This window comes from Numenius arquata, chromosome 4 (assembly GCF_964106895.1).
Source record: "Numenius arquata chromosome 4, bNumArq3.hap1.1, whole genome shotgun sequence".
Taxonomy (NCBI): Eukaryota; Metazoa; Chordata; class Aves; order Charadriiformes; family Scolopacidae; genus Numenius; species Numenius arquata.
The window spans coordinates 39,369,731-39,397,481 of NC_133579.1; the positions used below are offsets into that span (position 1 = coordinate 39,369,731).

Consider the following 27,751-nt stretch of genomic DNA (forward strand, 5'->3'; position numbering starts at 1 on the left):
AAGCACCTTCAGAATAATTGTTTCATTTCTCTCTCTCTTTCTCTCTCCTTTTTTTCTGTGAGATTTATTTACCTCAAGGGTTGTAAGTTGTCAGACTTTCAATCTATACCCTTCTATACCTATGATAAATAAATTTTTGCCTTGGCTTAGGACATACTTAGTAAATAAATACCAGCATTACTATCCAACAAATAATTTTTCACATTTATTTAGCCATGGTAGTGTGGTGTTAGTGGAATGATAAGTAGTCATTCAAAGATTCTCTTTTTTCTGAAAGTACGAATGCTTTAATAGGAAGGAAGGAAGAGGGTTTTTTCTCCTAAGATTTTGTTCCATAGTATCTAGTTTATTATTTTAAAATAAACATATATACATAAAGATAGAAAAACATTTATTTCAAGGAAGTCCAAATACTGTTTTATTGCCTTATGTGACTGGAACGTTTACATGGGGTTGCTTCAAGTCAGATTGCAGCCTTGTGCAGGACATTGCGCAGTGTCAAAGATTTAAGCTAAATTTACACCAGACTGTTTATTGCTAATCTTCTGTGGATACAACTTGCAGTGACGAGAGAGTGCATGAACTTTTCTGGGAAGCATACTTTTTTATCATAGTTGCATCTTTTCAAGATCTTTTGCTGTTAGTTAAAAAGGGGAGGAGGAAGGGGGATATACATCAATGTTTCCCAAATGCTTTTAGTGGGCATTAAGTCTTCATCCTGATCTTGAAAAAACTTCGCTATGGAGCAATGGAGGGCATGACAGTACAAGATCTGGAGGGTCTTCATCAAACAAGGGAGTTGAAAGGAGAATGAAACCCAGGGGTTTGGCCTGCTGTCCTCAGGGGCACTTGGGCACCAGTTGAACCTAGGGATGAAAGGGTATTGTCCTTACATGCTGCTACTTTGTGGCTTTGGATTTTGGGGTTTTGTCTCTGGACAAGTGAAACTTCCCTGACAATGCTGATGCATTTGTAAGTCAATCTTTCCCCCATGAAAGAAGGTAAGTTGGTAAATGCACAAATAAACACTTCTGCAAATGTGTATAAGTTTAGCAAATAAATATGGTAGTGTTTCCTTTTAAAAGATTTTTATCTGTTAATTTTTACTGTAATTAGTTTATTATGTCAAGAAAATGTTGAAATGAAACTGCTTTTAAATGTGGATTTTCTTTTTTTAGCACTGGTTGGACCATTCAAAATTCATTAAGAAGCAAATAAAAAGTAAGTACCACGTCTCTGCCTGTTTATTTTGTTACTTCCTTGAGAATTTGAACTTAGAGTGTTTGAACTTGAGTGTGAATGTTTAAATACAGCCTTTAATGGAATAAATATTTATTAATTATTTATTCAGCTAATTGGCTGACTATATCATGTCTAAATGCAAAAGCACTTATAAGCAATAGACCAGCCTTCAGTAGCCCTTGTTAAATCTGTGCTGTTTGTCTGAGGCAGAGTAGGTTGCCAGGTAATTTCAGTCTGATATGTGAAATCAGGTTGCCTGGACACAGATCACGGTTTCTGTCACTGCTTCTGATCCAGAACAGATTTTGTGGTGGTTTTGTTTTTTTTTTTCAAAGAGTAAATGGAAAATATTTCATTGTGTAACAGTTAACCTCGGGTTTTTTTGTGTTTTTTTTTTTTTTTTTTTTGCATAAAGAAAACTAGCAGCAACACCTGCTGCTTCATCAAAGGGAGTTTTGGATGGAGGGATTGGGTTCGGCCACTCATTTTTTGTGTGTAAATTCTCTAAGGCAGTCAAGTTGCTCCTGGCTCTCTAATAATCTGGTTGCAGGCTTGGATAAGGTGTAGCATCGGCACTAACGTGATTTGTTAATATACTGCAGTTGGCAACAGCCATAGGCCAACTGATAATATCACTTCTGTGAGATTAAAATACAGGGATTTGCAAGGAAATTGTTGACCCTGTTGCAGGACGACACAGAGTTGGGTCTTGATTGCTTCCAAAGTAGTGCTTTGCCTTTCCAAGAAGTATCCAAACGGATGATTTTTGTAAATGGTGGAGTCCTTTTTCAAAGGCCTTTAGGTCAGTTTGCTTTCACCCTATGGTGCACGGGTGTCAGTCTACGAGAGTAGATGGTAAAGATAGCTGCTGTGGGTAAAGTTTTGGTGGCTGGCTTTCTCTTCACCTTTTTATCACATCACAGAATGCTTTACCTGAAGTAACTAAGTGATTTGCAGGTGCGCTTTCCTTTTCTTATTCTGTCTTAAAATGTGGAAAATCAACGATTCTGTAACACCTTCAACCAGTTTAGTTGCACTGTTTTGTCTGTGTTTAATCTGTAGGAGGGCCTATTTTAAAAAGAAATTGGCCAAGCCCTGCCCTTAGGAATGCTGAAGAGGGAAGCAATTTGATGAGTGTTTTGAAGGTCTATCTCACAACAGGATACTTTTGTTTACCTTGCATTCAGCAGGTGCTTTGAGAAGAGTTGCTCTTTCATGATGGATGTTGCTCACTGCTCTTTTTTTTTCCCAGCAGTGGGCAGGTAAGAGTCATTATCTCGCTGATGCAGACCTTACCAGTGGTGCCTAACTGTCAGCCTAGGGTACTATAACCTGTCTGCCAGGAGTTGTCCTTGGAGACAACATCAAAGCTCTAATTATTGGAGTTTTGGCTGCACATCATTTAGTAGAATGGAGCATTAATAGACACATATGTACTGCGTTGCTGTGGTGTTACAGAAGACCTTAGAAAGGTGTGAAAGAGAGTCATTTGGCATGGCAGACCATGCCAGCAGGCTGTTGGTCTGCAAGATGAGGCTTAGGCAGATAAGGATGCATTGGTCACAGTCTCATGGAAGCTGGGTAATGTTTTATTATCTGTGGTACATAGAAAGTCAGACGTAGCATTTACCTTCTGATACTAGAAAACAACAATTTTTGCAACTCCAGTTTGTGGAATTTGTTAGCTTTCTCTGTTCACGGGTGAGTCCTGTCCAGCACTTTTCACCTTATTTATCTTACCTTTTCTCATTCGTGTATACCAGTCAAAAGCTGATCTATTGAGTGGGGAGTTTTTTTGAGTTCTGTTTGTGCCTGGTAACAAGAAGCATCTCCCTCTCCCTTCCACCTCCCCCTGCCCGCAGTAACAGGCAGCGTACCTGGAACTTGTTGTCATTCACAGTGTGTTGCTGGACACACATCTTTGAACAAAAATGTTTGCCAAATGGACTGTTGCTTGATTATTGCAATTATTACAGTATCATAAAGTATGGTAATAATCTAAATTTTTTTTGTATTGCCTGCATTTTTAAATTTAAAAACATGAAATATTTGCTGCTCTGAAGAATTTGAAAAACATACTTCGTTTTGGGTTTCTTGGGTTGTGAGGTGGTGGCTGTTGTTCTGCCTTAGGAGAACCGCAACAAGTGTAAACTTTTTTTTCCCCATTTAAAATCTCTGCATATACAGTTGGACCTCCGTACACGTTGCATTTTCGAATTAAGTACTATTCATCAGAACCGAACAACCTTCATGAGGAGTTTACAAGGTAGGAACTATGCATGGTTAACTGAGTGACTGGCAAAGGGCAAAATAAGACATCTAAGGCACATGTGGGTACTGGAAGCAGGGGATTTGAGCTTTCTTACTAAGGGTGGTCATTTTGTCTGACAACTTAGGTGTTTTCCTACTGTCAGAGAAACATTATCTTTATTTGCTGCCAAAAACCATTCATGGGCCTCTCTAAGTTTTTTAGTCTGTAGGAGGTGCTGTGTTGTGGTGCCTTGAAGTTAGCAAAGATGGACAGTGTTGGGTGGGGAGAGCTGCAGCTGGGAGACAGCTGCTCTTCACACCAGTGACACCTGCCATACCTCTGGGAGGATTTTCCATCGAGTCCTGCTAAAATGCCAATGCTCTGCTGAGACTTGGGGGTGATTTAGTAATGGTACAAAAGCCACAGAATTGTGGGAATAGACAGCTTGAGTTCTTGGTTACCAGCTGGTTGATTGAATCTCTTCCCCTTCCCCACAAGTTCTCTGTGGTGCAAAAAGTGTAAAGACGGCATTGCATAAAGTCACCTTAGAATACCTGGAGGTCTTTTCTTTCAGCCTAGTGGGCTGTTTTCTGGGTTATGAGGAACATTGCTGGTGGTTTGTAGCACCTTAGTCTGATCTAGAGGTTATTCTGAAAACTGGGGAAGGAGCAGCTAGAGGAAAAGCGTTTGCTTACAAAGTTGGCAGATACAAAAGGTATCTTCTTTGTATAGTAATCATCTACCTTAATGTTATTTTACCTTTTTTGTTGTTGTTGTTCTGTTTCTCACTGTAGGGCATTTTCTATGTCTTCTAATTTGCTTGACAATAATCAGTGCACTCCCAATCCGCCTAAGGTGTTTAAAGATTGTTGCAGTTCATGTGCGTGTGATGTTTACATTAAACTTATGCCTGCAGGCATATGCTTACTTTCTCCTTTCCTATCTGCTGTGTTGAATATGTGTTTTTGTTTTTTTTTTTTTTACTACCTAAGACGATCAAAGAGCTAATTGTCACCACCTTATGAGACTGACATGGAGGCTTTAATATCCATTGTGAATTTAGTGCAGCGGTGTTAATTCAATAAAAGGGCATATTCCTATACAATGTATAACCTATAGAACTCCCTGCCACTTTTGTAATTGTGTACAAGATCTTAGAGAATCTAAAAACCTGGATGATTTGGGGGCATCTCTAGTGAGAAAATGCAGTTAAATTAGTAGGAATAGTATATATTTTCTGAAAATTGATATAAGTCTTCATACATCAGGGTGCATGTCTGACAAGTATTACATTTCCCCTGGGGTCAAATTATTCCATTACTGTCTACAACAAGATTTCTTGCTTCATCCTCTGAAGCGTATGATTCTAGTCACTGAGAGACGTGTGTTTCTGAACTGTGTGATCCTTGCTGTGATCGGGTAAGACATTTCCTCAGAAAGTATTAACCTCTGATGCTTTGTGATCTAATTATTGCTGAAAGGTGACATTTCAGAAGACTATTTTAATTAGAAAAACACTTTAGTCAGCTAAATTTTAAGCATTATGAACAATTTTTTTTAATTATAAGCTTGACAGAAGACCACTGTGAAACTATGGAAGGAAAATGAAAATGAGCTGGAAATTGATTTTACAGCGAACAAATAGCTGCATTTTTCTTTTTTGTTGGGGAAGGTGATTTTGATTGTTGCTGGGTTTTTAGGAATCTTTATGCTGGCTGGATTATACTTTCCATGTAGCATGTTGAGTAAAAAGTGAAGATTAGCAACTATATACTCAGAATTATTCCAAGTGGAAATGCAATGGGAGTGAGAGGAGGAAGAAATATGATCATTAATAATATCCATGAGCTGGCCTGGTTGGGGAGGGGGGGAGGATGTTCAAAATTCCTTGTAGAGACCTGTTTTCTGTTAGACTCAGGTTTCTAGTGAGGCTGTAAACATCAGATTCTCATAATTGGCACAGTAATGGGGAAGTGTTGAAACCCTTCACCTGCTCTGTCTTTTTCCAATTTAAAAACACAGTTGAAATCCACTGCGTTTTGGAAGACATCTTCTGTCATTTTTATGGGACCTGGTTAGTTAGAAAAACAATAGAGTAATGTGTCTCTACATGTGAGTTGTGAAGAATTTTCTAAGCTATTTTGCTGATTTGGGGAATACCAACAGTTGAGATGCCGATGCTTCTCAGTCTGCATGCAGAAAAGGAGGGAAGAGTAAGGCACACCAACCAGAGCAGAGCTGCAGCACCGCACAGGCCAGCTGACACCGATAGAAACATTGCCCAGGTTTTTCTTGCAAATTTAGAAGAGTTCATGGGATTGTGAATCATCAGGGGAAAACAATAAGAACAGGAAATATACTTGTCTACCCTTAATCTATGCACACAAATACCCAGGTTTGATTGGCAAGTCAGGTATTAGCCAAGTATGTGAATCAGAGATGTGACACAGAGCTAACGTGGATAAACCTGATTCTGCTTCAGTGTATCATGAGAAGTCTTTTTAATCTTCCTTTTCATTTCTGTTTTCCTGTCTGATTCCAACTATTCATCCTTCACCACATTCACAGCACATCCTCTGTGATGGAAGACGCTTTATCTTTCTAGCACCCTTTGTAAAGGCAGGAGAGGTTTACATTGGTGTTTACTGGATTGACTCTCAGTAGTACTTTGTGCTCTCTTCTCTGGAGTCACTCATCATTGCAAGCCTCACCCCACAGTGTCCAGAGCAGCACAGAGCCTGCCTGTGCCATCCTGTTCTGTACAGAGCTCTTGCGTGGCCTGGGGCACCTCTGCGTGCCTCAAACCCCAGCTCTGAGTGGCTGTAAAACATGAAGGATGCCTAGAACTGAAGATTAGCAAGAGCTTAAAATACTACTACAGTTTGAAGGCTGTAAATTCCTTCTTGGCCTCCTAAATAAATGTGTGGGCTCTATGGAATTCTGGTTTCTTTTATTCAGAACTTTTCTGCTAGTTTAAGTTAAAATTCAGTCTGAGCTTTTCTTTTTGCCCAGTTTGGACTTTATCCACTTGCTGTATTTGTGTTTGAGAAGGTAGCCCTGAAGTCTTCATGCCTTTATCTGTGTTTTGTCTCTAGATCCTATAGTTCAATTCTTCCTTTAATTGGGCAAGACCCAGTTCAGGGTAACACTGGAGTGTCAGTAACATTTAGGTTGCTGTGGTGTATACTCAGAGTAGAGCAAAGCAGCAAGGCTTTGAACAATGTCTTGAACGCAGCGAGAAGGTAAAAAATGTTCTTCTCTCTTTGATTTTAGTGAAAGCTCTTGGAACTTTGAAGGCTGCAGGGTATATCTGAGTGATCCCCAAATGCCGTTTTTTTAAGAGCAAGTTAAGGAAAATGTTGTAACTACTCAATGAATTGGAATATTTTTCTAGCCATTGGGGCTAGAAAGATTACTTTATGTATACTTTTGACTTTCTGAATTTTTATTTGTCAGGTACCTGTTTGTATTACAGCTCCGGCAAGACATTCTTTCAGGGAAGTAAGTACCTCTTTGCTCTCGCAGCTATAATTTGAAGTATTTATAATAGTCTTGTAGTGTGTTAAAATTTTACTTTAAGTGCATGATTGTTTTAATTCTTTATGGTATTTGTGCACAGATTATAGTTTACAGTTCCATGTGCATTTTTTTTCCTTCAGAATAGAGAGATATATGGCTTTGTGTGCATCATGACTAGATTATTGACAAATAGAATAGGTAAAGACCTTGGATGGATTGACCAGGTGATGGAAACATATAAAGATAGCAAAGACTGTCCTGACTTTTTAGACTTGAAAATGTAACATGAGCTTGTCATGTTTTCCAGTACAGTAGGTAAAAGAGGAGGAAAAGTTGAAGTGCCACACTTTCTGTATATTTCAACTCTGCAAAAATATTTTGTGTGTTTATAGGCTCACCCGGGCCAATAAATTCGTACCTGCTTTGTTATTTTATTTTTTTTTATTACAAACCCAAAAAACCTCAAAACTACATGTTCTAAAATACAGTGTTGGAGCAAAAATGGTTTCATAGTCAATTTAATGTTTTCTCTATTAGTTCAAGCTTGTTTTATGGTGGAGCATATCGTGTGTTTAGTGCTAATTAGGAAATAACCATATGCAAGTAAAAATTAATTGTAGACGTTTCATATCATTAATAGCTTGTGGAAGTTAATGCTTCCATTTCATATATCAGACTGCTACGTAGCTTTATTGCAAGAGGAACTCACTGAGAAAAAAAGACATTATTTTTATAGCTTGAGTTTTTTTTCTTTTTAAGACTGAAATGCCCGTATGAAACTGCTGTTGAACTAGCAGCTCTGTGTCTTCAAGGTATGCAATCTTTTGAAAGTGTTTTGTCTTAATGTATTAAAAAACTCACCTACTAGTTTCTTTTCACTCTTTGATACTAATAATTTCTCTTTGATCATATATAAATGACATTGCTTTACCTGAGGAGAAGAATTTTAGGGAGATCACTTTCCTGCCTTCCCTCCAGTCATAACTTCTGAGCTACATGAGCCAATGTCAGCACACTTGCCAAGGGGAAGGAGCCTCAAAGGCATGGATGGACAAAGCTTTCATGGAAACCCAGGGACTGACTGGAGAAGAAAGATCCCAAGTAGTTCCTTGTCGAGGGAGAAGCTGTGGTGCATGCACAGTGTTACCTATTCAGCCTAAAGAGCCAGCTGGCCCCTTCAGCACAGGCTTTGTGGCAGGCAGGTCCCCGCGGGTGTAGTTTTGAGCATGGGGTACCTCCTGCCTTGCCAGTGCCTGGGAGAGCAAACCTCCATGGTGTGTGACACAGGAGGTGGTTACAGGGCAGGAGGGAAAGGATGGCAGGTACTGGAGAAGAGGGAATTATAAAGGTAAGAACTGAGATTACTTCTGTGTCAGGAGCAAGGGTTACCAGATTTAAAAAAAAACAGGACACTATGTTTCATTAGTTTATTGTGGAAAAAAGTGTGTTGTTTTTTTTATTACCACATAGACATTAATACAAATATTTGTTCCATTTCAGGCGGTTTGTTTTGTAGATGGGAAGGAAACTTGCCTAATGAAGCTCAAATCAAGTTTATTTTTTCCTAAAAGAAAGTGCAGTGATCTGGACCATTCTAGGCATAGCAGCAGCAAAATGAAGCGAAAAGAAAAACACTCTTCCTGTTCTGCTGGTGGTTGGCAATGGTGTGTGGAGTGCCCAGGCAGAGTCTCTTAATTTAATACAGGAATGGACATAACTCAGTGATTATAGGTGGACTTGACAGTCAGAACTGGAATTTCAGTTCCAAACAGCAACAGGTATAAATCTGAAGTCAGTAAGTTATTTCCATTTGCACCAGTCTGGCACAGTTCTGATTATTAGGTGTGCAAAGAACTGCTGCAGGCAAACTCCGCTTGTCTTTTTGAGATGGAGAAAATCTGGAGCCCCTATTTGATTCATTACTTCCATTTTCACAGATAAAAACAACGGTCCCTCACCCCTGATCTAAGAAAGGAGAAGCAAGCAAAGAATAATATGTTGATGCCTCAACATTTTGGGTAGTAACTGACACCTGTGATTACTATGTAAATGTAATACAATAGCCATCCATCATGTTTATAACGTCTCCAACTAGGGACAAAACTAACACTTGTTGACGTTGTTTGTGGGAACATATTTAAATTGCGGTGGCATTTTTATACTTTTCTGCTGTCTTCTTTTCAGTTTCAGTTTTCTGCTATTTTGACACCATTGCAATAAGTTTCTCCAAAATTGTTTCATTATTGCAACTAATTTATTTATCTCTACTGGCATATGCTATAGTTAGCATTTTTATAATGTTTCTTAAATTTTATTGACATTGGAAGCTTTTAATTATGAAGAGTTTAAAGAAATGTCAAATGATTATTCCCTCCTCAGTACGCTAAATTTACTCTGTGAAATCCAATCTTGCTCCTTAGTGCTGCTTTCCTAAGAGTGAGGAAGAAGGTATAAAAGGCTGTTTAGGAATTGATGCTCTAACCTTCTGAAAGGCCTTTTCCCTTAACAGGACAGCTTTAAACTTGATACATTTTATTTATCAAGGAAGTTCCAGAGAGGTGATTCTGCCACTTTACTCTGCTCTGGTGAGACCTCACCTGGAGTACTGTGTGCAGGTCTGGAGCCCTCAATATAGAAAGGACATGGACCTGATGGAGCGGGTCCAGAGGAGGGCCACCAAAATGATCAGGGGGCTGGAGCACCTCTCCTATGAGGACAGGCTGAGGGAGCTGGGGTTGTTTAGCTTGGAGAAAAGGAGGCTCCGGGGAGACCTCATAGCGGCCTTCCAGTACCTGAGGGGGGCCTACAGGAAGGCTGGGGAGGGTCTGTTTACAAAGGCCTGCAGCGACAGGACGAGGGGCAATGGTTTTAAGCTGGAGAAGGGGAGATTTAGATTGGATATTAGGAAAAAATTCTTTACCGTGAGGGTGGTGGAACACTGGAACAGGTTGCCCAGGGAGGTGGTTGAGGCCCCTTCCCTTGAGATATTCAAGGTGAAGCTCGACGAGGCCCTGGGCAACCTGGTCTAGTAGGAGGTGTCCCTGCTGACTGCGGGGAGGTCGGACTAGATGACCTTTGGAGGTCCCTTCCGGCCTGGACCAATCTATGAATCTATGAATCTATGAAGTTGTTCTGTTATGGTAATTCTTTTTTTCTTTCAAACAACAATTTCCAAGGCTGTTGTTTTGTGTTAAACATATTTCAAACAGAAATTGTTGGTTTGTTGCCAGTCCTATGAGGGAACTTCCGTAGCAAATAACATCCATCTGCAGTATGTGAGGCAGATACATAATCACATGCTTCACTTAAGGAGTATCTACAGAAATGCCATAATCAAACTTGAGTTGTCACTGCTAGAATAAGTTTTTAGCTACCTCATTAGTCTTGTGTGGCTTTCGTATTTAACCAGGTATACTTTTGAAACTGCTAATTGAACTTGAAAGGAAAACTTTTTCTCAGATTCCGAGTTGTCAGTTCTAATCATAAGGCATCTTCATAGTGCAAACTTTTTTTTTCCCTTCTGTGTAGAAGAGGCTACAATATATTTACAGATAAACACATTTTTTTGAGTTTTCAAAAACTTTCTAGAAAATGTTCTTTTAAAAAGGTCCTTCAGTTTATGCAGTTATTTGTTAAAAACACAGATAATGTATATAAATGTGTTATGTAACACTTTCCCTTCCTTAAAACAAAAATCAAAAAAGACTGGAAGAGGGGCATGCCAAAGCATGATACTTTTGTCGTAAAACCACAAATGAAGAGATGGGTCCTCTGCTGTGCCCTTGTGTTGAAAAATCTTAGTGCTGCTGAGCCACTGAGGGCATGTAATTCCACCAGGAAAGACACCAGTGAGAGAATCCTCCTACGGAGCTCGCTCTTCCCCCGTCTTCCACTGCCCCTCTACCCTGTGCTGGGAGCTGCTGAGGCTTGTACTGGCTTTTATTCTCAAGGCCTGTTTCTTAGAGGTCAAAATAATGGCATCGTTTGCGTGCCTGAAAATGAATGAATAGTGAGTGCAGCTATTGAGAAACCAGGGTGATATTTTTCTTGTACCTAATACTTCTGCCCTAACTTCTCTGTGTATCTTTTGTCCCACACACTCATGATTCTTCTCCTCCTTACACATCCTCTTTACAGCACAGTCAGCCTTCATTCCCGCCTTCTCTCTCCGTTAACCAGTAGAGAAATCTCCCATGTTTTTCCTAGACGGTTGTCAACACATCAAACTTCAGTTTCTTTTTTTTTTTTTTTTTTTCCCCTGGAGTCCTCCTTGCTAATGTGTTTGTTGTGGCTCCCTCTTACCTACTGGAGACTGGACTGCCAGTAACCCTTAGCAACATCTGTGTTAAATAGGCTTCCAACTTAGATGAAACAGCAGGAGAGCTGAGCTATCTTTGTTAAAGACATATAGATAAGAATACTGTAACTCACCATGGGAGATCACTGTTGAAGAGAAAAAAATGTGAGGCAGTAGTTAGAAATGAACGCCAGTGTACTCGATCCGTTCAATATCCTCAGGACTGCTAAATGTTGGAGCTAAACTCAAGTGCCCAAAACCACCCAGTTAAATGTATCAGTCAACAGATTGCATTTTAGGTGTAACTTCCTGTGTTCTAATGTATCCTGCTAGGAAGACTGAGAGTGAATTATACTTTTGCAACTGTTGCCTGTAAAAGTGCCCTGGAGCAATAAAATTGTTTTCTTCAACAGTATTCATTTCCCTCCATGCTTTTTTATTATTATTATTTTTAGTAGTAATAGCAATAGTCATCAAGAGAAACAGACTGACAAAGGCCTGGTTTGGAAATAGCATCATGTCAGGTGACGCGTGGTATTGCTGAATGGTGTATTTATCGCTGATGATTGTCTCACAGTCTTATGGCAGGGACATCGCAGCCCCTCTGTATAGCTGAGAGACTCCAGGAGCAAAGCATGTCGCAGGCACAAGGCAGTTAAGGGCGTAAATCACGGAGATGCTCAGTGCTTCCATCTCTGCTGAGCTCAGTAGGGTTTGAAGGTGTTCTGCTCCTAGAAAAGAAGATACCAGGCCCTAAGTAGATAAGTAGAAAGTGACACCTCAATTACGTTAATGCTTCAGCATTTCTTTTCTTAAAAATTACTTAATCTGAATATTACACCACCACTGTGGGTTTTTTTTTTTAAAAAAAAAAAACAACACCAAAACCCCACAGCTTTTTTCACTGACCTGTTGAGACTAGGTATTATCTTCCTGTTTTGACATGAACAGTAATGTAACAAAGCGTGCGGTAGAATGGGATGTGTTTTGGAATGAAAAGTATGACCTCATTGCAATGAAAGGAAGTTTCAAAGTAACCTCTTCTGAAACAGTAGTGCATTGATTTTTTGGTTTTAATAGAAACTTTATTTCCTTTAAATGCTTTAAAATCCCGAGAAGCGGCTTTAGTTAAGCTGGTTTAGTTCTAACATTCTTAAATGTCAGAAATCTGTACCATAACCTTACGCTGCTCCTGCAAATGCATTTGTCTGACTTTTGCTGTACAATCTTGTTTGAGTTTGTGGGTATTTTTTAAATTACGATATCAGTACAAGTATATTCTTTTACAACCTACTTAGAAACTTATAAACTATCATTGTATTTGTGGAGATTATGGAATTAAATGTTTCTGGTTATCCCATGATCTTTATGATTTTAACTTTTCAACTGATTGATTGCAGCTGAGCTGGGAGAGTGTGAGCACCCGGAGCACACACCAGAACTCGTGTCTGAATTCAGGTTTGCACCAAACCAGACCGAAGCAATGGAATTTGACATTTTTCAGAAATGGAAAGAGTGCAGGTAGGGTACCTGTGTGGGAGCGGTGTTTCTAGCAACAGGAGATTTTCTGCTCTTCCAAAGTAAAATATGTCCACGAGAACCCCTTCAACAGACTTAAAATGGCGATTAAGTTTGTCCATTGAGAAGTATTCTAGACAGACTTTGAGCACGCCCCCTCCTTAGAAACGGGAAGCGGTACTTTAGGGAAGATTGGTAGGGTGAGTTTTTCTTTTTTTGTTTGTTTTTCTTTAGGTGATTTCATAACAATTTAAGCAGTCTGATCTTTTTTCTGTTTGAGTTGGAAACAATTCTCTTTCTTTCTTTGACACATACACACATAAATTTTGTGTTCAGGGTAATAGCAATAGTGTTTTTGCTGTCTTTCATTAATAAATACAGTACATTTTGGTGATCCTGTGTTACCTCAACTTTCACCCTTCTTGGCAATTTTAGACCTTTTTCAGTTTTTGTCCCTCCGATTTATTTTCATTTGAAGGGAATAGGGTAAAAACATAGGCTAAGCTTGAAATACCATTTAGTGTCATTAAGATTGAGGGCCCAAAGAAAAGGATTAGGGGAACAAATTTTAACACATTTAAAATGGACAAAAATTTCCTACCATAAAATATAAATAAATTTTATGTTCTTAGGGGAAAGAGCCCGGCGCAGGCCGAATTGTGCTACTTGAACAAAGCTAAATGGCTAGAAATGTATGGTGTAGATATGCATGTAGTTAAGGTAAGATCCATGTTATACTTTGTTTTATGAATGTGGGGTCAGAACATTGAATGGAGATGCTGTCTCAGGCAAAACAGTCTCAACTTGGGAATTTCACTTAATTTAATATACTGCCAATTAACATAAATGTTTAATTACTGATTTGGTACTGTCCAGAAAAAAAAAAAAAGACAATAAAAAAATACAGAAACACCTTTCTTCTCCCTTCCTCATCTCAGCTTCAGTCCAAAACCTCTCCTCCCCTCTTCCTACTGTCAGCTCCCCTTGTTTTCGCTGTGGGTTACACTCAGTTCCTCCCAAGGCAGCCCGCAAGGTTGGGGTCATCTGCACAACAGTTTGTTTCTGCTGCTTCCTGCTTCTCACTCATTTTCCTCTGCTGAGCTGTGCTTCTTCCTGCTCCTCTGCTGCTGCATGGGTCACCCACAGGCCACTGTCCTTCAGGGACATCCCTGCCCTGGTATAGGCTCTCTGCGGGCTGCGGTCCCTGAGGGCTGTCCCTGCCCTGGTGTGAGTCAGTCCCTCAGGCGTGTCCTTGTGCTGTGGGTCACCCCTGGGCCATGGTCTCTGGCAGGGAGAGGCTCCTCTCAAGAGTGCGTCTCCAGCCATGTCCCTCACAGCATCCCTTTCCACGTCTTTCCCACATCCCATACATTTTTCCTTCTGTATCTCCTTCCCCTGGCAGCCCCTGCTTGCTCTTAAACACGTGTGAGCTGAGGTGTGGGCTCCCCTGGCTGCAGTCTTGGTGTGGGGCTGTTTCCACAGGCATCAGAGCCATCTGGAGCAGAACAAAGCCTCCTCCCACACAGGGCAGCCTGCAGCTCCCTGTTGCCAAAACCTGACAGGTTGCACCCAATACAGATGCATATACGTCTGCTCTGGAATGTTAAAAAAATATGCAAACCTTATTGTTTAGTTTAAAACCTATGGATTTTGATGTACTACTGTAGTAAGATTTACAGTACTAATGGCATATTGATTATTGATTCTGCGCTTACTTGCAGGGACGAGATGGTTGTGAATATGCTCTTGGACTGACACCAACAGGCATATTGATCTTTGAAGGAGCCAACAAAATAGGCTTATTCTTTTGGTAATTTGTTTTTGTGTCATATTGCTTTCTATTAAAATGCTGGAATCATTCTCCTTTACGTAATGGGGTCTTGACTATATTTTGTAATGTAGGTTGAATCCATGAAGTTAAACTATCAATTTCCTATGAGGACAGGCTGAGAGAGTTGGGGTTGTTCAGCCTGGAGAAGGGAAGGCTCCAGGGAGACATTATTGTGGCCTTTCAATGCTTAAAGGGGGCTTCAAAGAAAGATGGGGACAGACTTTTTAGCAGGGCCTGTAGCAATAGGACAAACGGTGATGGTTTTAAACTGAAAGAGGGTAGAATTAGATTAGACAAAAAAAAAATTACAATGAGGGTGGTGAAACACTGGCACAGATTGCCCAGAGAGGTTGTAGATGCCCCATCCCTGGAAACATTCAAGGTCAGGTTGGACGGGGCTCTGAGCAACCTGATCTAGTTGAAGATAACACTGCTCATTGCAGGGAAGGTTGGACTAGGTGACCTTTAAAGGTTTCTTCCAAGCCAAACAATTCTATGATTCTATGATCAAGGTTAAATCTGAAGGTAAATTGGCCTGGTTAGAAGTACCACTCTCAAATGTGAAAGATTTGTTGAAAAATAGTCACATTTCCAGGAAATCATACTTCTGTTACGATGTTCCTGAAGTGTTCCAGGGTTGCAGATCACTCATACATTTCGGAGGGTTCTCCTAGATTACAATAATTAATTTTCCTTTGTTTTTCTTTTCGCTTCTTGTATTTAGGCCTAAAATCACAAAAATGGACTTTAAAAAGAGCAAACTAACGCTTGTGGTTGTAGAAGATGATGAACAGGTAACTTTCTTCCCTTATTTGGGCCTGATCCAACAAAGTGTGGTGTGTGCTCAGGCTGGTAAGAACACAGGGGAGGCTGAGCACATTGTTGGCCCAGGCTGTATTTCTCCTACCAAGGACAGTAACTAATATCATGCATGCCAACTTCCAAAGCTTTTGTTTCTGCATTTAGGGCAGAGAGCAAGAGCACACATTTGTTTTCCGGTTAGACAGTGCCAAAACGTGCAAACATTTGTGGAAGTGTGCAGTGGAACACCATGCTTTCTTCAGATTGCGAGCCCCAGCAAATAGTAAATCTAGTAGATCCGACTTCATAAGGCTGGGATCACGCTTCCGATTCAGGTATTTAGCGAAGTAACAGCAATATATTTGTGTTTCTGCAAAGGAGGAGGTACAGCATCCAGCAACAGGCAGTAGTTAACTTTGTTCACTTCTGTATTTTAAGTGGGCGGACAGAGTATCAAGCAACACATGGGACGAGATTACGTAGAACTAGTACATTTGAAAGAAGGCCCAGCAAACGGTATCCTTCTCGAAGGCATTCAACTTTTAAGGGTAAGTGTTTATACATGTGTTAACTGAACCGGTCATGCAGGTGTCCTGTCAACTCATATAAATGTCACATTACCACCATAAAATCTGTACCATGGTGTAAAAAGAAAAACATGTCAGACCACCTTAAAATCAGAATGTTTGTGGGCGAGTTTTTTCCCTCCAAAGTCAGTCTGTTGTTCGTGTCTGCTGTTTTAATCTCTATGTACAATTAGTCCTTCCATCGCCCATCTATGGAGAAGAAGGTACCTATGGTTTCTTTTGTTGCTCCTGTGAGGAGGGAAGAAAAGTTGCATCAGACTCAGTGAGGGAAAGCATGTAACATTTTCTTTGAAAAAGTGCATTTTTCATGTAGAGTGGAGCAGTGTCCAAAAGCCCCACTGACTTGCTAATCTGGCCAGACAGTTTTAGGGTTATTGAGCAGTCTCATTATGCAGTTGCTGCTGCTTTGCTGACTGTAATGCATGTTATTCATCTGTCCAGGCCCTGACCTTAACCAGCTTTCTCTGCGAGTTGAAATGTGCTGAATTTGAGTGGAATGACAAGGAATTGATTTCCCTTTTGGTTTTGTCATTTGTCCTTCAAAACTTCAGCTAAGATTTTTATCCCTTGTAGAAAAACCTAGGAAGGAGCACTGCAAGGCAAGCCCCTCTAAATTCTGTATTACTTGAGGCTGGAGGTATAGTTGTTGTATGGAGCAGGGTGAGCTGACATTCCCTTAGGATGTCTTTGCACTCCTTTGCATTCCAAGAACAAGAATCTCAGTTCCATGAAAAGTCCTTGTGGTATTATGGGGGCATTTTTATTTCTCATGTACAATGGGAGGAGAGGGTAACAAGTATTTGTGCTTTCTAGAGGCTGTAACATCCCTTCTACCACCTTCCTTAGTATATGTCAGGTTTTTACAGAAATGCAAATTTATTGAATTTGTGAGATACTGTTATGTGATACGTGAGAGTCAGCTATATGGTAAGTGGGGATGATTTCATAAGTGGAAGAATAGATTATTTTCATTTTATTTTTACAATAACAGGATCTGTTAGACTTGTAGGTTGTACCTTGTGTCTCAGTGCATCTGTACTGTGAGGCGGGGGGGGAGGAGAGAAAGCGTGGCTTATGTTCAGTTTAGTTCTCTCTGCATAGCAGCCAGGCAGAACTGCTGCCGTACCCAGGTGATCTCCCTCCAGAGAGATCAACAGCATGCTTGTTAAGTTAGTACAAAACCTCCCTTTAGATTATTGTCTTTCACACATCTCTTGGCCATTGAGACCTGTACCTAGTTGCAGCCCACAAGCGTTGGATTCTGTCCTATCTCAGTCTCTTTGAGACTTCTACAGTGTCTCATTAAATTTGTCATCAGTTTTCTGAATTCAGCAGACACTTGGATTTTTAGTTGTATCACTCAGCAGTTTTTCAACACTCTTGAAAAATACGCTGTTTGTCGGGTAAAAGAAATGATGTGTCCCGGTTATTCAGCTGCCTTCTCCACCGTCCTTTCCAGCCTGTCCAAAGCACAAGGCAAGACCTTGTTCCTCAAGATTACTCGGTGCCTTATTCCCATCTGATGGGCTTTTTTGGCTACCATCGTTCACTGTAATAAGACGCAGGCCATTACCAACTTCAGGAATACTCTATTTTCTGTAAGATGCGAAAGTGCTGTGAGGGGTAGCTCCTGATTTCCAAGGGACTCGATGGTATTGACATGGTAGCTACAGCAAGGTGAGAAAAGTAATGCTGTGGTTGTGCAGAACTCGCTCTGCCAAAAATCCTTCTGACATTTGGGAAGAATGCTCGTGTCTGCTATCACCTTTAATGGGCTTTGACTCTTGCAGAAATGAGCGAGGTTTGTGTCTGCCTCATACTTTATGTATTTACAGGGGAATGCTGGAAAGCACAGGGCCACACTTGCAGTTCTGAGGCTTTTGTGCAAACGTGTCTGTAACATGTAGTGTAACATCCCAGTCACAATAGCTGCAAATGACTGATGTTTCACGTCTTAAGGTTTTTTTCAGCTGTCTTAAGGTTTTTCGTTTTTCTTTTTAAGCAAACAATCCTGTGAAAGCCGCACAACTGTGGTAAGTGGCAGCCCAAGTTCTCTCTACCTCTCAATTGCTGTTGTCAGGCAAATAGGATTCTGAAGACTGTTTCTGCATTAGGATTTGTCGAAACAAATTCTCTGGTGTGGGATGAATTGCTTTGGGATCTCTCATTATGCAGCACCAGATTCTTCTTGGAGACTGCCTATGAGACTTTAAGTGCTTCCATTTTTTAATTTTTTTTTCTCTTTGTGTTTGAGATCAGACTAAAGTAAAACATGTTTCGTTTCTGCTTGTTGCTATTATGCTAACTGAGCTAACATTATTTGTTCCTGTTTCCTAAATGTAAAATGAACCAAAAAAATTTTCATCCCTCTTTCTTACACCCTAAGTGCTGTGGTGTATATTTTGAATAAATTATCAATGTCCTTAAGAATGTGAATTTTACTTAACTGTAATATGACCCTGAAGAGTAGAACCCTGAGCTACAGGAAGTTGTGACATAGATGTATTGATTACATAAAAGCTAATTTTTTTCTCCCTTAGTGCTACCAAAGCTCCCGAAGTCCATAACTACCAGGTAAGAGCGTAGCAGTTGTTGAGGAGAATATTGTCATTTTCTCATTTAGTGATAAATATTTTTTCTCTCTATAATTAGTACAGCTGATTTACTCCCCTTTCCTTACTCTGGGGTAAGATTCTCTGAGGTGGTTCAGAAATAAACATCATGATATTGGGAGTTAAGGGCGAAGTGGAGGGACTCTTCCCTCTTTCTTCCCCTGTGTTCTTGGATGCTCTACAAGCTGAATATATGCTCCATTTGCCACCCTCTTCCGTTCCCTTTCTGTGAAGTCACAGGGTAAAACTCCTGAGACTGTGAATATGGTGGACCTCAGGAGACTGCTCTGTGAGCAACGCTTTTGTCTAGACCAGCCTCTCACATTGCATGATCCATAAAAGCAAATTCAAAGTTGTGATTATCTTCCCTATCACAACACTTAAGGAGTTCATTGCTGGTCAAGTGTTTGTTTGTTGAGGTGTTTTTAAGCAAGCTCCTTTATACACTTCAAGGAAGAACTTTACCCGGTTTTCATCTATGATACTAGCAGTCACTGCTACTCAGAGAGCAAACTGTGCTTCCATCCATAGTGAGTGTGTGCGTGCAAACTTAGTCTTAACACTTGTTTTTATTAAAAGCCTCTCTAGTGAGTTTGTTTCACTGTTTCTCCTCAAGATCTTATGGATATGAGAGAGAAATGCCAAAAGATAGGTCACCAAAGATAGGTGACCTCCTGAAGACTGCTATTATAACAGTAACCTTTCTCACTCTCCACCTTTGATTAAAGCTGACATTCTTTTTATGTGCTTTCTTATGAGAGTAGATGTGCCAGGTTGTCTCTCAAACAGAAAAGCAATTTTCTTTGCATTTTCCCAAGAGTGTGTACTAACGAGCAAGCTCATCACCAAGAAGTCTCATGTATATGCTAAAGGGCATGGGAGAAGGTCTGAAACAGTGGGGTTTCTAGGGCTCACAGGGAGCATGTTCTTCGTGGCCCCAGGAAAATAAAAAGTTAAAGTTAATAGGGAGATTTTATATAATTTAATTAACTGGGTTCAATCTTTTCACTTGCAGCCACAGTATCATCCTAATATACATCCTGCTCAGCCACACTGGCATCCACATACACCTGTGAATGTAAGGTAAGCCACCCTCACTTTGTGAAAAACATGATTACTTCTTTCTTTATCTTAATCTGTTGGCTTGAAGCTTTGGTGGATGTATTGGGTGATCTTCTGCACATGAAAAGCAAACAGAAATCAGAAATATGTGATGTAGAGGCAGTGTTAATATCTTCAATTTAGATTTTCTTTTGCAATGTCCTAATCTCCTTGATGAAATTTTTTTGGGGGTTGATTTTTAATTCAGAATTTGAAATACAACTTTAGTGTATTTCTGTAGGGGGTATGTTGGATGGGAAGATTCTCGGTAGCTTTAATAAAACTAATTACAATTTGATCAGTATTTAGTTTCCTAAGACAAAGAAGAAACTCATTTTAGGGTGAAGTTTAAGTTATGAGTGAACATATTTGCACATTGCAGTGATTTTTTAATCTTTTGCAGAAATGTATATATTATTTTTCCAAATACATGGAACAATGTATCTGGCACTTTACAGATAATTAGTGAAAACATAACATAGAGTTTTTGAGAACTGTTTCACAAAAATATTCCTACCACGACAATGTGCTATTGCGCTATCTTCTCGCATACTTTTTTATTTTGTAACTAGTAATGAAAAATTGAGTGAAAATAAATTTTGGAAGAAATTCAGTCCAAGTTAGAACCAGCTTGGTGGAATGCATACTGGAGGCACTCACCTGCAGGTGGAACTGTGTCTGTGCATGTACATGTGATAAAAATCAGCTGCTGTTTTTTCCTAATAAAAGGTAGCCTCTTTTGGTTACTCATTTCTTTTAGACAAATAATTACTGTCTTGACTGAAAAAATACCAATACCCTAGTCTTCATTCCAGTTCATCTTACATTTTTATCTTCTTGCATCAAAATGGGTAGACTTCCTTCTTAGTGTAGGCAGGCTCTGGAGATGAGACTGAGCTTAAAATTGAGGAAAAGACAATTTGGTCCAAATTTGAATCTGAGAATGCAAGAAAAAGGCAAATATATTATTAGAAATACTTGCTAGGCAGAGAAGCAGACATACTTATTGTCATCTGAAAACTCCTGGCATAGAACAGTAAAGCAGATACTAATTTTATGCTAGAAATGCAAGACTGTTTAAATTAGATAATTAACTTCACCTCTACTTCACGTTCAAGATTTTTCCTGGTTTTAGGTTTTACTTGTCGATTGTTTTGGTGTGTGGTTTAAAATGTACAATTTCACATTACAAAAGTGTGATTGCCGAAAGAGGTTAATGATTTTTATAAATCGTTTGAGGTTTTGCTGAAATTTTTCTAAAGATTTCTTCATTTATGATACTAGTCTGTAACATTTTAAAGCCAAATAGTTCACCCTGGAGCAGAGTGATATTGAAATAAGCACAAGAATGTATTGTAATGTGTGTAGACAACCTCCCCCTTCAGCCCCTCTGCTGCCTGGGCAAAGATTAAGGTCAGTGAAATACGAACAATGGCTTTTTTATAGCTAGGCTTGTAAGTCTAAAAAACATACTTAAAAGCTCAGGCATGCAAGCTCAGTAGAAAAGGTGCTCAGAATTTTTGTCCCACTCAGGTAGAAGTGTTTAAATGTATGGTTAAAATGGAAGCTTCAAGTTAGTCTAACTTGGAGTCAAAGTGGAAGAGTTGGATGTTTAACATCTTGGATAACTTGATTTGAGAAAGCTTAATCCATCTGACTACGAACTTGAGCTCAAACCACAGATGCATGAAATTCTGCTGGGCATGCAAGTCTAGAATGGGCAAAGGGCTGAAATGAAATTACCTGGGCAATACATGTTATATATGGAGGTTTTTTTAATAATTTGTGAAATATTTGTAAGATTGTGTCTCAGTCTTCTCAGTAAAATCCTTTCAGTGAAATTATTTGTTTGAAGTTAACTTAATGTTCAGTCTTCTGAGAAAATTAAAACAAATTGCCAAAATAGAAAGTGCAGCTTAAGTTTGATAATAAAGGCATCTCAAATACTGTGGTTTCCTACATACTGTTCAGAAATTTATTTATTTATTTATTGGCCCGCTCTCCCATAATGATTCAGGAGATGCTCTAGGAGTGGTTGAGGTTAATATTTCTAAGCAGCAATAAGTAATGAACAAATAAGGAAAAAATATTTTTCCTCTTAGTACTTTTGCAGGTTTCACTACATAGTCACAGAGAAATACCTGTACTAGCTAGAGACTCTAAGCGTTCATCTTAATAAAATGCTACTATGCAACTTACAGGCTGCTTCAGTGTCATTAACCGCACCAGTGCTGTGCAAACAGCAATATTTACAGAAGAGTAATTTTCATCCTTAACAGGATTGCCTTTCTTAATTTTTCAGACCTTAGGGATATACTTTCATGAGCTCAACGTTTTGCATGATACAGTTTATTTTAGTTGTTTGTTGTACACATTAGTTTTTCTGTAGCTGCCTCCTGCCTCCCCACCGTCCCTCTGGGATTCAGGAGCAGCGATGCACAATGCTTGTCTATAACATTTGGAAAAACAGGGAGGGTTTTTAATGACTGAGGTCTGGTTCAAAGCCTTTTGAAATCAGCCAAAATATATTCCTAGTTGCTTCGGTGGCTTCTGCATCAGACCTGTAGGTCTGTCGCCGTTTCCTTCCCTTACTGGTGGCTGCCCATCATACCCTATGCATGCTTAGCACTTGCAGGATGAACTCATGTTGCTGTGTAGCACTCATAAGTTTACTTCCATCTCTCACTAACCAATAACTGTGCAAATGGTACAGGCCACCCTATCATGATGACAGGCCGTATTGGAAACCCCCCACAAGTGGAGAGGACAGCAATTTACGGTATATCCAGGAGCAGAACCAGAAGAATTTAGGAGGAGTCCAAAGTATGGTGTACCAAGATAAACTCATGACGACTCTCTGAGAAACAGTCACCTTCATTTCACCTGCCATCTTAGACCATCATTGCATTCCATGGTCCTTGTCTGTCTGCAGTATGTTCAACGTGTACTGTGCATAAAGTGTGTGTCTTTGTATGTCCATCCTTGTTTAGTGTCTGTGGACATTCTTGGGAAAAGTATTTTCTGTATCTTCATAAAAAAATCTTGAAAAACCTTTTGTGAAAGCTGGTAAGAATTCTCAGTGCACCAAGACCAGAAATATTTCTGGGAATTTACATTCTACCATACTTTTGAATCTGTGACCCTCTGCCTGCTGTTGAAGATCAGCCATTTGTGCCTTAGTTCTTTTAATTGTTTCTTTTGAGACAAGTTAATAGATGAACTTCAAGAAATTTTGTTTTTTAGTTGACAGGCAAATAGGAGATTGGAGGGAGGAAGAAACAGAATACACACTGGCAATCAAAATGGCTTGTGGACCACCAACAAAGGGAGCCTACTGAGTTAGTCATAGGTTTGGGTATCATTTGTTTTTAATTTTTGTGTTCTGCAGCGAAAATAGAGGTGCTTGCCTAACTTTGGAAACAAGTATAGGGAAAGAACACTATAATAAACTTCATGGAGTACGTGTATTCCTTTTTTGAGTTACTGGTTATATTGATAGCATCCCCCAAAACCATACCTGCTGCTATAAAGGCAAGAATGTTAAAAATGAATCCTTGCTGAAAGGGTGCTGCTGTTGTCTTATTTTAATATGTGATTATGGAAGTGAACCATACAATTGCATAAAACTACCTACTGATAACTTTCCTCTGAGTGGATTCAAAAACACAGCTCATGATTGGTACACTACAAGATGAGGACAATCCAGTGAAATAGCTCTATTTTTTTAAGTTAGACATTTGCAATGTTGAATGTATATTTTACAAACCTAGGTCTTTAAATAGGCTTGGCTGATACTTTGATCACTTGCCGATTTTTTTTTTTTATTTTTTTTTTTTTTTAAACTGGAAATCATAGTGCCATCTTCATTCATGCACTTGTTTTAATTAGGCCCTACATCTCTGGTCTCTCTGAAGTTGTTGGAATGAACGAATCTTCATTAGGGATATTTTAAAAATGAAGTAGTTTTAAACTTGATTTTGATAAATATACCTTTATACACAGCTATAACCATGAATTTTTTCAGAGAAAATTTGATAGCATATAACTTTTTGTGAAACACATTTGTTTACAAATGCTACCTTTTAATACTTGTTTTGATCTTTCCTGTATGTGCTGCATACAAATAAAATTTTTCAATCTTCTTATTCTGGTTATGACGTATTATTTTTGAAAGATTTTGGGGGAGGGTGGGTAGATATGATACTTCTTTTACTTGTACCTCTTTTCCCCTGGAGTCACTAATGCTCCAGCATGGAGCAATAGCATAGTGCATTAGCAATGGATCAACATTTTCAGTGCAGCCTGTAGAGGGGGGGAAACAATAAAGCAATTGTGCACTGAGAGGTAAAAATGCCAGAGTAAGCCGAAGGCAGGTAATCACAGAGGCTGACTTCAGTTTCCCCAGGTTAGTCTTCCTCTGTTTCAGCAGTGTTTTATTTGGGAAAAGAAGAAAGAGAAACTAGCCTAGTTTAGCTCCTGTTCTGAATGTCCTCTGGAGGAGTTTTTTTTGAATACTCACATTAAAGTGGAGCGTTGTTGCTTCATGATTCACACGCCTACATTTGTAATACAGTATCATTCTTGTCATATAAACTTCATTGGCTTCTGTGTGGTTTGTTGTCGGTGTTCTTCCTCTCCCTGTGTTGTTACCTGTGATTTGGTTTATTGCTGAAGGTGCGCTGAATGAGGGATCTCCCTGGCAGATCTCAAGAAAAGACAGCACAAGGCCAAACTGGTCCTTTAGCGTTAAAATGCCTCCTGCAGGAGATCTGCATACGGGTGAAGAACAGCCTGTGAGACTTGTGTGTTCTGCAGCTTGTGTGTGTCACCTCGAGGGAAGCACTTGTCATTCTGCTGCTCTGGAGAGGCAGCTCATGCACTCTGCACTTCCCTTTCACTTTCTCATCCCACATCCTCCTTGCTGTCTGCAGAAATCTGTACCAGCAAAGTCACCGAGCGATCAGATAAGTAAGAAGAGATCAATTTCTCTCTCCTTCCTTGCTTTAGTCTTAGTTGGCTTCTTGTAGCAAATGGGCTGGGATGCGGTTGGGAAGAGGGAGCGTTTCTACCTGTTTCCTCTCTGACCCCGGCATTGCTCTGACTGACCCGTGCAGCTTGTGTCACCTCAACAAAGGTGGATACAGGTGCCCCTGCACTGACCTAGGCAGTACAAATAAGTTGCTTTAAAATAAAACTATGATTGTTTTTTTTTTTTCTCTAAAATTAGAACACTATTTACTTACAAAGTATTGCTTTTAATAAGTGACTAATACAGGCTTTGTGACGTTAGGAATAAAATTTGGTGTTTGTTAGGAATACAGTTTGGTGTTTGAAGCAACACAAAACTTCGCAGGTGAAAACCAACTTATGTGGGGAGAGGGGAGAGAGGAAAAAGGTGGAAAATGCTTGGTTAACTCAGCTGTTAAATGAAGTAGCACCTTTTGTTTAAAAATAAAATATTGGGAAAGCTCTGGTGATATAAATCTATGCTACATCCTAGATTCAAGCTGCTACAGGAAGGCACTGGTAGTTTATAGATGGACAAACTCAGTACAGGGACTTGATAGCCCTGGTATGCGAGTGTTTGTACACTGTGTTGAATTATTTTAACTAGGAGCTCCTCATGAGGAAATGCCATACAATTTTTGCCAAAGAGCATGTTATACAGTCATTCTAGGTACAGAGAAATCAACACATTTTGAATGTGTTCTAAATATACAGGGAAATTTAAAAAAAAAAAAAAGCCTTGCAAACTGCCTGGAGGAGGTAGCACCTTCAGATGAAGCACATTCTCAGGGGTACCTGTTGAACTGTGTATGCCAATTTTCTCCACCCTGTTCTGAAGTCTATTCATTGTGCAAGTCTAAAATATTCTTTTTACAAGTCCAACATACGCCTAGAAACTCTTCTGCTGTCTGATTACAGGTGATAAACACTATCCTCACATCAGCTTGGGGGGCACGGGGGGCAGTGTGTGTGAGTACAGTGTTAGGTATCTGAGAAATTACACTGATCTGAAATCCTGTGTGTCATCAGCTGCGTTCTTCCACGTGCTGGAGAATTGCTTGGTACGCCTTGGCTGAGGGTATCTTCTGATCGTCTCTCTGCGTGTCTTCCTCCTGCGTTTAATAAAGCTGGAAGCCAGTTCTTCCCCGGCAGAGCTTGGGCCTGGCTCTCCACTCTGTGTATTCGGATTTACAGGGGAGTTGCTTTTGACCTGTGATAACTCTGTAATCCTGCACCCATCCTCTCCCCCAGGAGCTGGAGGGGGATTCGGAAAGATGACTTTACCACATCTGTAACTTGGGCTGAAATATATCGCTCTTTGGCTGAAGCCAGGCCCTGGCGTGCGAACTAATCAGTAATATTGAATACAGAAATATGACACTGAAATACAATACTGAAAGTGTTGGCACTTCCTGTATATTGTTTTAGTGTGGGCTTTTTCTTTAAACTTTCATTTTCAGCTATTTTTCCCCAGCTGATGTGAGTCACAGGCAAAACGAACAAAGGGATCGGGTTTTGTAATGCATTTCCAAAGCTGGCACACTTAAGTTCGCACACTTAAGGAAAAGAATCGACAAGTTCTTCCAGACCTTTTTATCAGGGAACCCATGTGCAAATTGACCACAAGGAGGATGCTTTCTCACGTTGTGGATGGGAATAAAGCATATATTATGGCCTTGTGATGTAAAATGTCATTTTTCCTTCCTTCGGGATGAGTGTTGCGGAAGACGTCTCTTCAGCCTGCAAGAGAAAGTGTTAGAACTTGCAAGTAATTGTGAAAATGGAACTTCAGCTGCTGGCAAGAAATGAGCTGGGGAATGTCTAAGGGAAAAAGTGAAATTGAGTGTATCACTTTCTTCTTGGGCATCAAAGTTGGCTATGTGGAGCCCTCCAATGGGGAGGAGGAAGACAGATTCAGCGCCACAATCATCTGTTTTCAGATGAGGTTTTTACCAGTCATTCCAGTTTGTGTATCAAGCAGGCAGCTACTACCACCTAGGTCGAAGGAGAGACGTTTCGACACACATTCATCTTAGCTGATGCACCAGATCTCTGGAAAGACTTGGTGATAAGTAGCTTTCCTCTTACTCTGCAAAGGAGAACTAAGGAAAGCAGTCATGTAGGGGAAAGCCATCATCACAGCATTGCTAATGGTGACCAAAGAGACTGAGCCAGAGGTGCTACAGACCAGCTGGCATTAATGGACATAACATAGGAACTGTATTTTTTTTAAGTTGATCTCAGACTGCGTGTATGGTGCTTTGAAAAGGGATTGATCCACCAGGATCCTAGCTTCTTTTGTTAAGACTGTGCTGGCCAAGAATCTCCTTTGAGAGCCATGTTGAACTAGCACTCTGCTGGTCAAGCCTCAGCACCCTAACCAAACTTGTGCTACAGTGTGAAGACCAAGATTTCAAACTATTTCAGAATAAGTAATTTTTCCTACTTTACATTCAGACTACAAAGGCTTGGAAAAACACAGTGCTGTTAGGTGTGCTCTCAAGTTTTAGCATTGAAGGACCTGCAGGAAAATCAGTCTTCCATTCTCAGCAGGCAGCAGACGCACAGAAAGAGCCAGCTTTTGGACAACAAGAATACTTGCCAAAGTAGGTAAGAAAAAACCTAATGTAAAGGGACAGACTACACCTTTCTCTCTGTCTCTTGCATTGCAAAACACTGTGTGATAATGATGAAGACCATCTTCAGCTTCCCTTGTTTTTCACACACTGTTGTACCTTGAAGTAACTGGCCAAATAGGCTTCCTTTCTGAGTCTATGTGCTGTTGCTCTTGTTGCCACAGCGTCACAAAAAACAGATAAAAACTTGATTCAGCTGGAGTTCCTCCCTTTGATATGAGTCACTTCCAATAATAAAGCTTCTGCAGACTAAATGCTGCTCTCAGCTACTTACTAATGACTGTTTTATGACTATCCTTTAAAGCAAAACAACTTATTTTCAAACAGTTGGTTTCACAAGTGGTAATCT

At 39.9% G+C, this 27,751-nt stretch overlaps 1 protein-coding gene across 2 annotated transcripts in view; it reads left to right on the top strand.

The window, feature by feature from the left end:
- The window catches only part of EPB41L4B (erythrocyte membrane protein band 4.1 like 4B), a 174,092-nt gene that overhangs the window by 64,088 nt on the left and 82,253 nt on the right, over window positions 1-27,751 (top strand). Inside the window, exons 3-16 of one of the 2 annotated variants that reach the window (XM_074146175.1) lie at window positions 1,179-1,221; window positions 3,430-3,508; window positions 6,950-6,994; window positions 7,772-7,824; window positions 12,710-12,830; window positions 13,460-13,547; window positions 14,549-14,637; window positions 15,383-15,452; window positions 15,625-15,794; window positions 15,898-16,007; window positions 18,049-18,079; window positions 18,587-18,620; window positions 19,674-19,741; window positions 22,473-22,620. In XM_074146175.1, the coding sequence (XP_074002276.1) occupies window positions 1,179-1,221; window positions 3,430-3,508; window positions 6,950-6,994; window positions 7,772-7,824; window positions 12,710-12,830; window positions 13,460-13,547; window positions 14,549-14,637; window positions 15,383-15,452; window positions 15,625-15,794; window positions 15,898-16,007; window positions 18,049-18,079; window positions 18,587-18,620; window positions 19,674-19,741; window positions 22,473-22,620 (1,149 nt within the window). Of the gene's footprint in view, window positions 1-1,178; window positions 1,222-3,429; window positions 3,509-6,949; window positions 6,995-7,771; window positions 7,825-12,709; window positions 12,831-13,459; window positions 13,548-14,548; window positions 14,638-15,382; window positions 15,453-15,624; window positions 15,795-15,897; window positions 16,008-18,048; window positions 18,080-18,586; window positions 18,621-19,673; window positions 19,742-22,472; window positions 22,621-27,751 lie in introns of those variants that run through there. The other variant, XM_074146174.1, reaches the window with a different exon arrangement.